We start from the raw sequence: 13,109 nt of genomic DNA, 5'->3' as shown, positions 1-13,109 counted from the left end.
GTACTTTGTAGTTTTTTCGTTTGACGCTTATCTCGTGAGATATTTGGCCTGGTCACGATCAATGGGCCACACTGTATACAGGGTGATTTTTTCCACTGTGTATAAACTCTAGGGATTGATCGATGAGAGGATATTCGAACAAAAAAGGTCTAATGAACTTATGTCCGGAAATGCATGGTTTCCATCCTAGAGACTGTTTATTCAGTCATACGTTGTTACAGAGACTGTGGTCTAACACGCCCTGTATCATGCAGCCACAGTTGCAGTATGTGTTGAAAATGGTTTCCATGTGCCTCAAGACATGCGTGTACATGCCGTAGCATGTTCTGTCATACACGTCCACATTGGCCAGGCTGCATCCAAACAGTGTCAAAGGCAGTATGAATATGCTGCTCCAGTGTCTCCACATCTGGAATGGGCTCTGCACACACGATACTTTTGAGGTGGCCCCATAACCATAAATCACACTGGTTGAGACCCAGTGAATAAGCAGGCCATGCAACTGGGACACCTTCGTTGGATGCACGGACCATAGAAGACACGATTGACAACCATCCAGAATTTAACAGTGAAGTGGCCTGGAGTACCATCATGTAGCACCCACATAACTCTTCGAATGATCAATGGCACTTCTTCCAGCAGGAGAGGCAAAGTCACCCGCAAGAAACGCCGATGGTTCCGGCCTGCTAGGCGACGTGGGAGGAAGACTGGTCCCACAATGCGATCGCCAGTTATCCTGGCCCACACAGTCCAGCTGCACCGATGATGATGATTCGCTGTCACCATACCATGGGTGTTATGCAAACAATCCCACAGATGACTGTTGTGAAAGTTGAAAATACCTCTCCACGTAAAGATGGCCTCATCTGTGAACAGGATGGATGACATAAATCTCAGAATCATAGTTGTCTGGTGAAGAAACCAGTTACAAAACTGGTCCCAATGTGGAAAACCTGTCCCCAGTAAGCCCTGAACACGCTGTAAGTGATAAGGGTAATAACAATTGTCATGGAGAATGTCCCACACAGTCGTCTGGCTAACCCTGTACTGGTGGGTCAACTGCCTGGTACAGACACGGCGGTCGCCTTCCACAGTGTTAATCACATTTTTTTGGAAATTTGTGGTAAGGTCTTATGGGACCAAACTGCTGAGGTCATCGGTCCCTAAGCTTATACACTACTTAATCTAACTTAAACTAACTTATGATAGGGACGACACACACACCAATGCCCGAGGGAGGACTCGAACCTCCGACGGGGGGAGCCGCCTGGACCGTGAAAGACGCCCTAGACCGCGCAGCTTCCCCGCGAATCACATTTTCCTCCAAGACTGGTGTCCGAACATTTTGGGTACGTTCATCATGATTTCCTAATTCCTGAAACGACCCTGTCTCAGACAAACGGTGAAACGCTGTTGCAAGTAAACATTGAATGCTGTGGTTGTTGTCGGCAGAGATAGATCTCCTGATACAACCTTGGTGACAGCCACCCTTTACCATTTGTCTTTCCGTAACTAAACACCAAGTCGACAAGCTCTCGATTCGAATACGGAACCACTGTGTACAACGCTGCATCACTCTCTCTACAAGGTGAGTCTACAAGAGAAGTGAACAGGACACAACAGTACCAATTAATATGGCAGGAGAGGGCAGTAGGGCATGACATGTGAGGAACAGTACCACCTCTAGGAGGAAACCATGAATACTGTATCTGTAGCTGCATGGTACAGCACATATTAGGCAACAGTCTCTGTAACAAGGTATTATTGAATAAATGGTCTCAAGCATGGGAATCATGCCTCTCTGGAATAAGTTCATTAAACCCTTGTTTGTTCCGTATCCTCTCATCAGTCATTCTCTAGCGTTTGTACACGGTAGACACACTGTAGAAAGAAAACGATTGATTTGGTGTTACAGGTGTTATGGTGTGGCGTGGCATAATGTTGCTTGGGTGTACTGAGCTCCACATCTTTGAACACGATACACTCACCAGTCAACGTTTTGTAACACTGTACTCCCTCCTAATGTGCGTCTTTTCAGAGGTTCTTTCGGCTGTGACTTCGTTTCCTCCAGTTATAAGAGCAGAAGGAGAGGGGTGAGAGAGTGGATTAACCTCATTGACTCAGGGGGAAGGGTTGGGTAGGTAGGAGGGGGAGGGGTTAGCAGTTCCCCTGGATAACCTTGAACAATTGTCGATGATTCCTCCTGGACTGGGAGGGGGGAGGGGGGTTGATACTGAGTTTAATTAGCCAAGAGTGTACCTGACAATGGAAGGGTAACATGATACCTCCTTATCTTATTAATGACCGCGACGTAAAATTGTTATCTTGGCTCGCAACCCATTGATACCGAACTGTCACCTACATTCCAAACTTCACATATGTTTGCCTGCAAAACTTGCTAGACTAGCACATCTGGAAGAACAGCTATTGTTGAGACATGGCTTAGCCACAGCCTGGGCGATTGTTTACAGAACGAAACTTTCACGCTGCAGTGGACTGTGCACTATTATGAAACTTAGTAGTAGATTAAAACTGTGTGCTGAACTGGGACTCGAGCCCAGGATGTTTGCCTTTCCCAGGCAAATTACCTACTAACTGACGTACCCGAACACGTCTCATGATCCATCCTCACGGCCAGTTCCTCATCTCCTGTCTCCCAAACTTCACAGACGTTCTCCTTTAAAGTTTGAAAGACTAGCACTCCTGAAACAATGGATATTGCGGAGGCATCGAAGATTGTTTCTAGAATGAAATTTTCTCTGTGAATTGGAGTGTGTGTTGTTATTTCACTTGGGAAATAATGTCCCTGGCTGTGGCTAAGCCAAGTCTCTGCCATTCTTCCAGGAATGCTAGTCTTGCAAATTTCGTAGGAGAGCTTGTGTGAAGTTTGGAAGGTACGAGATGAGGTACTCGGGTAGCTCAGTTGGTAGAGTACTTGCCCACGAAAGGAAAAGACCGCAGGTTGGAATGCCGGTTTAGTATACAGTTTTAATGTGCCAGGAAGTTTCATACCAATCCACACTCCCCTGAAGAATGAAATTTTCGTTCTGGAAACAATCCCCCACACTGTGACTGAGCCACGTCTCCGCAATGTCGTTTCTTCCAGAAGTGTTAGTGTAGCAAGTTTTGCAGGAGAACTTCTGTGAAGCCTGGAAGGTGGGAGATGAGGTACTGGCGGAACTAAAGCTGTGATAACGAGTCTTGAGTCGTGCTCGGGTAGCTCAGTTAGTACAGCACTTGCCTGTGAAAAGCAGTAGTTCTGGGTTCGAGTCTCAGATCTACATACAGTTTTAATCTGCCAGAAAGTTCCATTACCTCTCATGATGCTATATGTCATGGTACCCTACGATAAAATTAATTTTAATTGAAAATGAAATGAATATAATATATCAACTCATAATAAAAGTAACAGTATAACTGTATGACTACCTCCAGTGAAACTGACTCATTTTGTTTCGAAAACCTGTAAAACTATGTAGCCCAAAATGTGATCCGTGTCATTCTCCAACGTACTTTCTGCTTTCCGGAGCTACTCAAAACTATGTTCAACATAAAAGAAAGAATGTGGTGTCATTTTCAAGAAAGGCGAACAGCGTAATTTTAATGGTCCCTTTGCTTTTCTCAATGAAATGATTGTATAAGTAGATGCCACAGGCAAAAGTATAAAATTTTTACGGGAGTCACAACATATATGCTGATTGAGATGTCAAAATCGATAGATATTACAGTTAATATCAAATACAAACTGAAATCATATCTACTTTACATATCCTGCTACTCCACAAATGACTTTCTGTGTCATATGCTGTGTGTGTGTGTGTGTGTGTGTGTGTGTGTGTGTGTGTGTGTGTGTTCAATCTAGAGGGAGGGAGAGATCGAACATAGTTCAGTATAAATCGTTGTATGCAAAACAGAACTACAGCTTAAGACAATCACGTTAATGGTCACCAAGTTTCCCTATTTTTACAATAATTGTAAAACTGACTTATTCCACATCACCGCGAGAGATTGCAAATATGATACAAGGAACTTTCAGATAACTATGTTGTCAAGAACGGTATATACTATTTAAGATAAACGATCAGCCTAACTAAATGTCAACAGATATGAGTCGCTTTGACGTAACCTGACAATGCAAACTTTGAGATTCTTGTGTGTTAACAAAAGTATACTGATCCATTAAAAAATACAATTACTTCAGTATCTCGCTGTGAAGAAATGCTGAGAATGTTAGCCACATAGCTAAATATTTGCGCCTTTGGTAATATTACTCCCAGAAAAAAGTTGTTTCGGTATCTAAAACTATTTGTGAAATGTAATATGTGTCATAGTTATCTAACACATTGTATATGTTATTTCAGAGCGCTCCATTTCATTTGCTAATAGTCTGTTTGGCTTGTTACACGTGATTCGGGATGCAATCTACACACATTTTTATACTGACTTCCTTGAAACGTGTTGTTGCTATGGGAGAGTCAAAGAAGTAAGTGTAAATTGCAGTACCGAGTTCGTTTCCTCTGACACAGATCAGAATAAAATTAAACAGAAATAAAGAGAAAGGACAAACGTATCGGATTATTAAAACATCTTATGCTAGAAAGAGAGCCCAGAGGACAAGATAATCAAGAACTGATTTAACATTACCATCAACATTGTAAAATGTCGACCGCTTAGCCAGAGAAGCTGCTGTGACAGGGCCCACTACTTGGACTGCAATTCTAAGTATGGATTCCAGATTTCTAATCTGTAGAGACTTGATAGAGAACTGACAGCGGAAATGGGGTGAAACAACAAGACTCAAAGGCGAGAAGTACACCATAACTCACCCGTAAGTCCCCTGATCCACGAAAGCCTTTACAAATTGATTGTCTAGGCACCTCGCCTCTCTAATAGCGAGACTCAGATTTAACTACGGACTTTTCCATGAATATCTTCAAAGGTTGCATAGAGACACCTTGCTACCTTTGTGGCGAAGAAGTGGACGCACATTACTTTTCCTTCGAGTGTGCCAGGCTACATGGAAGTATTGCAATCCTTTTGCAGGAACTTGTGAAGCTAGGTCATCCATTTTCAGCCTGTGTGACGGCTTTGTTAGCAACACAGCACCACAGATTGTTTAACATGATGTAGAGATACACTGTTGCCGCTGGTATCCACATCTAAGACCAACATGTCTCAGGCAAGGAAACTGACCAAAAGAGTTCTACGACATTTGAATTTACAATGATTACGCTGTACTGGTCTGTCTATCTGCAACTAAATGTGTTCTGTCTGCAACGTGCTGTGTGGTGTAAGCTAAAGTTCAATAAAAAAGCCGCTTACACCACCAACAGACATATGATCCGTCTAAAAAAGTGAAGGAAGAAAGATATCCTGTTCCGTTGGCGACTATCTCATTAGAGACAAAGTACAATTCGAGTTGGAGAATGATAAGAAAAAAAATCAGTTGTGTCCTTTACAAAGAAAACATCGTGGCATTACTTGATGTTATCTGTGGAAATCAAGGAGAACTTAGAACCGGATGGCCAGAAGAGAATTTGAACCCCACACCTCCTGATCCCAAGTGCAGTGCCGTAAAAACTGGTTCATCTCGTTTGGTAAGAAGTTTCCTGAAAAACTGCGTTTTCTGTCGATGAGGCTGTTTCTAGCAGAAAACTAAAATCTAAATCTGACTTTATAAAACACAAGCCCCTCTCTGTTCATTTTATTTTCTTCGTAATCGGTCAATGACGTTTCCTGAAACAGTGAAATATGCAGTCGTTATATCCATGAACAGGATTAGAAAAACGTGAATATTCCATAACGGTACACCCATTTTATTTTTTCCGATGGTTTCTAAAATAATTGGGAAGGTTGTGTCTGATACTGTTCACGTCTACTGAACAGTACTTGTTAATTGCCTCTCAGTTCTGTTTCTGTGAATGATTCTGTATCGAGAAAGTAGTTCTGAGTTCATAACTGACGGCCTGACAATGTTGAACAAAAGTGTTCTATATGAATTTCCTGTGATCTTGCCAACATCTTTAATTGTGTTCATCGTAAAATTATGCTAAGCAGGAGATAACTGTAGTGACCACTTGGGGCACCAAGTTGAGTGGAACACAAGAGGCGCTCAAGTGCAAATTTTATATACATGGCGTGTCCCAGTCAGTAGTGATAGAAGAAAAAACTTTCCAGTAAACATGGATCTGCAATGAGTCATTTGTGAGGCAACTGCGAATGTGTAGTTACGACCCGCCACTGACTTCAGTATCAAATATTGTCCCACTTAGTATAAATGTATTAAACTTCTCGGATAATTCCCCATGTAACTGAGCTCAAATTTCATCCAGGGCCAACATTAACAAGACATGCAACCTACTTCGGCACTTTGTAGACCGAGTTAAAGGAGTTGTTCCACATGTCATGCCTACATTTGGAGGCAATGCCGCCTTCGTCTCTGCAGTAAGTTACGAATTCTTAAATCACCTTGTAAATCTTGAAGAGACTACAATTCGCTGTTCCAGTTCTGCAATTGTATCAACGGAAGTGCTATAAACTTCTCTTTTGAAATGACGTCAGACAGAAGAAATTCCATAGTATTGTCGTCAAAAGTGTTTAAGATAAATGTAGATAACCAAATCAGTATTGCTGGAACCACACTCATCTTGACTGTCCAGTAAGCTCCCTCATTGATTTGAACCCCAGGTCAATAAAAGACAGTTCACAATGACGCGTGATGAGGTCCTCCCGTCGGGTAGACCGCTCGCCTGGTGCAAGTCTTTCGATTTGACGCCACTTCGGCGACTTGCGCGTCGATGGGGAGGAAATGATGATGATTAGGACAACACAACACCCAGTCCCTGAGCGGAGAAAATCTCAGACCCAGCCGGGAATCGAACCCGGGCCCTTAGGATTGACAGTCTGTCGCGCTGACCACTCAGCTACCAGGGGCGGACATAAAAGACAGTTGAGAAACTATAATGTTTGTCGCAAGTCTCATCAAGACACCGTCACTTTAACAGCTCGGCAATTCTATAACTGATTAACAAGCAACTTTTCTGCACTTGTTCTAAAAAGTCACAATGCATAATTTTAAATAAATAACAATGAACTACTGCATACTGCATAATCTTAAATAAATAACAGTGAACTACGTGTATACATGTCACTGATCACACGCTCAGCGAAATATCATGGGAAAACTTGATGATCAAATGGATAACAAGTCGTGAGACCACAAAGAAACTCAGTTATCTTTGCACTTTAAACACACACCTCAACGTGCAGACCCAAACGAGATTCGTCTGAAAAGGCCACCTGTTGCCATTCAGTGGACGTCCGCTTGCGGTGTTAGGGTATCAATTCCAGCCTTCGTCGCCGATCAATAGCCTCCAGCATGGGTGCATGAACCAACCGCCTGGTGCGGAGGGCCATACGCGGCACCCTTTGCAGAACGGCCGTTGAGGAGACACTGTTGGTAGCCCCTTGGTCCATCTGCGCGATCAGTTGCTCAACAGTTGCACATCTATTCGTCCGTACACTTCTTCACAGCCGTCTTTCACCCCTGTCATCTATGACCCTTGGTGCAGCACAGTTGCCTCGGAGCTGGTTTTGGATAGCCTCATGTTGCCATGCACAGTATATTTTAACATCGGCGGTACAAGTACAGTTTACAAACTTAGCCATGTCGGAGACGCTTCCACCCTGTACCCGAAAGCCAATTATCATGACCTTTTGTTGGTCAGATCAATCGCTCCATTTCCGGATTACGACAACTGCACTGTTTTCCGCTTCGCCCTGACACATTTTATATGACGTCGAACATAGACGGTGGTCACATTAATGTTACAGGTCTGTGTATTTCTCAGAGTATTTAGTTTAGTGACAGTGTTAAAAAATTATTTTCAGACGAATACAGGTACAACATCACTGATTGAAGTTTTATACTCAGCTGCAGAATTATGTTAGAAGCTGCATTTGTACATAAGCTATAAACTGGAATATTCTCACAAATTTAAAAGCAAATTGAAAATATATAATTTCTTATCATTTAGTCTATAAATTATACGATTAAGTAGATATGGAATTGTAAATATAGATAAAAATGTTCGCGCCCGGGTTCCCGGGTTCGATTCCCGGCGGGGTCAGGGATTTTCTCTGCCTCGTCATGACTGGGTGTTGTGTGATGTCCTTAGGTTAGTTAGGTTTAAGTAGTTCTAAGTTCTAGAGGACTGATGACCATAGATGTTAAGTCCCATAGTGCTCAGAGCCATTTGAACCATTTTTGATAAAAATGTCCGTATTTACAGCGTATAGATGGCATTACTATTTGACAGTTATGAATTTACTCACACACACATTAAGGAATCAGTAGAAAATGAATAGTGGTTGAATAACATACAGGCAATTTTACATGCATTTAATGTTGTCAAACAAAGTAATTAGATACATGTCAATAATACAAGCAAATAATACTAGATGACATGCATAATTACTGAATTCAATAACAATAAATAATTACATAACATATCACTTCCAAAATAAATGCACTACATAATTAGGTGAATGGCAAAGACAATAAATAATTAAAAAGTTAGATAAAATACAAAAAGCATATCTCAGTAATGAAATTATGATAAGAAACAGATGATTTTCTTTAGAGTAGCAAAATTCCTTCTACTGCACTTCTCTAACATGACTTTTTATTGCATTACAGTACAAATGGGGGAAAGTAAGTTACAATTAATTGTAAATGTCTGCCAATATAGTTTCAGTAGTCTTCCTCTATTTGTTATACCTTGAGCCATTCCACATCGCCAAGGGTGTTTCTTCATTATGGGACCTACAGAACACCACAGACCTCTACACGTGAGTGAAGTTGTAGCTTCTTATATATTTTACTTTCCCATCACCTTTCTGTGTGTTGCCAGAGACAGCTGTTAAGTTGGTCTGTTCCTTCTATTATTACTGTGCTGCTAGTATGATATCTTTGGCTTACTTGAAACTGACTAATGGCACAGAAGGTTGATGTTATCTTTCGTAAAACTTTTTAACATCAGATTTTCAGGACCAATGAAGGAGTGATGTGGAGAAGAAAAGAGGAAAGATACATAATACTTAACGTCTCGTTGACGGTGTGACCATTATACATGTTGCATTTGATTGAAGTGGACAAGAATGGAGAATGAATCTGAGTTGTGGTTTTATTGAATGAACTGTCCTGGGATTTACATGAATTCATTTAGGAAAACCGTAGAAAAATAACCAGAAAGGGACTCTGCTACTCCTGAATATGTTTTAAGAGTCTTCGCTGCTGAACAAAAAGTTGCGAGAAATCTGAACTCGGATTTGAAGGACCGACCCCGGCATTTGCTTAACTGACTTAGGGAAATTCCAAATAAATTAAATCTTGTTGCTAGAGATTTGAAATAGACCCCCCCCCCCCCCCCAGTATTCCTTTCTCAGCACGAGCTTAATGCTTTATGCATTGATCCATGCCGGTCAGTGATGCACGAACAACAAGACAATATTCTGATCATATGCCCACAGTCGTCACAACACTATGACTTACTTGTCTACTTTCAACTGTATGCTTAACTGTGATGAGAAATATGTCTTGGCAGCTGCGGTCATTAATGGATGGGGGCTCTTTTGCTCTTCAGACTGGTTTGAATCCTACTGATGGAAGAAATTTTCGTCTAAAACAATCGCGCTGATAATTTCATCGTTGAGAGCCCCTAAACCATAAATACTCACACACGCATATCTCAAAAATCTGACTGGCAGTGTACAGTCCCCAGTCATCAAATTCTGCACCACTATCCTCAGTTTATCTATGAACCATTGCACAGTTTATTTTGGGTTGACAGTACGTGACATTCGCGCATGAATGTTAAGCTTGAGGGCTCACTTGATACCTTTTAAAATGAGCGGGTTGCATGCTGGCACAGCGTTTCACTTTCTCGCTTCCATCAACTCGAGCATCAACCGAATAAACACAATTTACTCATCAATAAAGAATAATTTACAATCACAGAACTGACATACGATTAATTGGCCCAACAAGAGATATTTAGAGGTTGTATCCAACTGGAAGGTTTATAATAAGCTGTGAACCACACACTTTATTATTTAAAAAAGGTACACTGTCTTTCATGTTCCTTGTGGTACGACCTTTCATCACTGAGTAGGTTCGATTGATAGTTCAGGATGTCTAACATTACTACTAGGCAAACACTGGGATGCCTACTTTGAAAAGGGCACATCTAATTACCTTTATCATCGTTATCCTATCTAATTTGTGGGCTGTGTGTAATGTCCTTGTCGTAACTGCGATATTAAACATTAATCTTCCTTTTTTAATATTATTACTAGAGCACTATGATATGAGATGAATGTGACCCTGATGAGCTCTACATTATTTCACCATACACCATGCTTTACATGGTATTAACAGAACGTGATAGTAAGACTTCAAAGTCTGCCAAGACAGGCTACACACATGTATTTTGTCAAAGAGTCTCCTGATAAATTACATGCATTTCGTGTCTCAAATCGATCTTCTTAAAGCCTAACAAGTAAATACACAGTGTAATAACTTGCATTCGTAGTGTAACTATTAAATATTTTTATTTAGAACAAAATAGAGGATTTGCATACCTAATATAACGTTTATTAAGGAGTAGTCATACACAGGTTCATACTTTTAGGACCAGTTCCTGTATCACTTCCTTAAATAGAAGACTCTAATTACTCACTTGTGTAACTTTCTTGTGGTGATAGGCTTCTTTGGTGATGATTGGTCATAACCAATTATATTTCCTAACAATTTGAAGTACAACCGATGATGTTTGCTTAAGAATACACAGGTTGTAAGCAATAGATGCACTTTAGCATTAGCTTAAGTCACATGTGATGTTACTTGTGTTCATATTAATCACTGTATTTTTTCTTTTTTGTTCCAGCCACTGAAAACAGCTGTCAGGATGTTCAAGAAGCTGAACTGCTCTGACCCAAAATTTTTGACTGGTATTGGAGATAATTTTGTGAACACAAGCATTGTTACACCTGTACCGAAAAAGAAAAAGCTTCGCCAATCACGCACCAATCCACATTAAATAGTGCTGAGCGCATGTGGAATGTTGCCATTTCAAGGAACATTTTTCTGAACACTTTTTAACAGATGAATTTTGATTTCTCTACTTAAAATAAATTTTATAAATATTACATGGAATATTATGTGACTAGGATTGTAAATACATAATATGTCTGTGATATGTTAAACTGAAGAGTCTTAATTGATTTTATATGTGGAGAAGTGATTTGTGTAGCTACAATACATTTTATATGAAAAATGGATGAGAAAGCCAAAGCATGATGCTCTGAAGTGGTGAAAAATGCTGATATATGAAACTGGTAACGTTTCATCTCTATCTGACAGCTGTTGTTTATAGTTTTACAAATTCTTACATTTGCTGTAATGAATGGACATTACCACTTATCTTACTTGTGTGCATCCTAATCTTAAATATAATCAACACTTAATATTTATACCTTCATGAAAAGGCTTTTCATGCTATTGTGACCAAGCTGTTCATAGGAACAAAAGAAAATGTATGTAGATTTAATAAAATTTTATCTAATTGCTGTATATTGAATAAAATGTATTACTCACAAATATGCAATGAGTGACTTATTGCCTAGTACATTATTTCAACAGCCACATCTTGTCTCACACATAACACTTATGTTAATAAGATGTGTATCACTCACTCAGACTAGCCTTATATTTTGAAATAGATCCGTAATTATTTTACTTCTATTTTCATACTGAATTAATCTTTTTTAGGCTTTTGAAACTGTGACTAGCACTGTAATTCACATATATTTAAAATTATATTCCCCTCACAGATATTTTTAGTCATATTCTTTGAAATAATAGTTACTAGTAGAAAAGTTTATAATGGGCAGATTATATAAAATACTGAGGTTATTCATACATTTTATACATGGAAGTATTAAAGTGTATAAATGAGATTGTCAATCAATGTAAACACATTGACAGAAAATCCATTACCTAACATTATCAATAAGACATTACTCATTAATTAATCAAATACTGATAACCTATTGTATTTAATAGAATTAATCACACATTGTATTGTGAAATGAATCATTTTCCTATGACATATCGTTCTGCCCACTGTTCCAAACATATAATAATTTCATGTCAAGGCATGAAGCAAAACAGTTTTTCATATTAGATGTAATTAGTTGAAATCCAGGACCTGTTATAACTGGATGGGTGATTCAGTTCAAACGTCTGAGGAAAACAAGTGCATACCACATAAAATTGGACCATGCTAAGTAAATTAGTAGGGTGTTCAAACTAGTCCTCAGGATGGGAACGAACTTATCTTTGTTTATGTGTATATGAGAGAGAGAGAGAGAGAGAGAGAGAGAGAGAGAGAGAGAGAGAGATGGGGAGGGAGAACAAATACCCATTAAGAGCTAAAGTAAAAATTAAGAATTTTTCAGCAGCAGAATTCAAGTTGCACATCAGTATGGAACAGAATTAAAAGAATGAAAAATTGAAAGAATGGTAAGCTAAATGAAAATCAGTTCACATTATATAGCCTAAAAATTGACATATTTATTTTTTAATTCTGCTGCTTGTATTTTCATGAGTTTGTCTCTAGATTGAGATATTTTCCATTTTAAATTTTACATTCTGCTTCAGTTTTCTCTGTCCTTTGTTTGTATATATTCACTAAGATTTTTTCCTGTCACACAACTTTAACAGTCTATAACTGGAAGTGTTGGATCATATGACAACCTCTCTTCAGTCTAATAATCTCACCTCATTCTCCTCTTCATTAATTACCCCTCAATCTTTGTTAAATCAAGAATTCATGGCTTAACTTTTAAACTTGTCATTTCAGTTTCAGCGAAATCATTTCACCTTTCTCCATAGCACTTTCACCTTCATTTTTTTCAGTTTCATTTTGCTGCAGCTAATTAAAATATTTTTGTAATGTCATCTTCACTTCAAGCACTAGGCTTTTTTGTTTTGCCTGTTACAGTACCCATTGCTTCCTCAGTCTTCCATAACTTCTTCCCCCAATTGG

The 13,109-nt window shown here is 39.5% G+C and overlaps 1 protein-coding gene across 1 annotated transcript in view; it reads left to right on the top strand.

The window, feature by feature from the left end:
- Positions 1-11,647, top strand: part of LOC126249410 (secreted frizzled-related protein 1-like) — a 446,333-nt gene extending 434,686 nt beyond the window's left edge. The window contains exon 4 of the mRNA XM_049951064.1: positions 10,947-11,647. Within this exon, the coding sequence (XP_049807021.1) occupies positions 10,947-11,099 (153 nt within the window). The 3' untranslated portion in view covers positions 11,100-11,647. The remainder of the gene's footprint in view (positions 1-10,946) is intronic.
- Positions 11,648-13,109: the final 1,462 nt, after the last annotated feature.

Source organism: Schistocerca nitens, chromosome 3 (assembly GCF_023898315.1).
Source record: "Schistocerca nitens isolate TAMUIC-IGC-003100 chromosome 3, iqSchNite1.1, whole genome shotgun sequence".
Taxonomy (NCBI): domain Eukaryota; kingdom Metazoa; phylum Arthropoda; class Insecta; order Orthoptera; family Acrididae; genus Schistocerca; species Schistocerca nitens.
The sequence above is the reverse complement of the archived record's forward strand: the minus strand, read 5'-3'. Positions and strand labels throughout refer to the sequence as shown.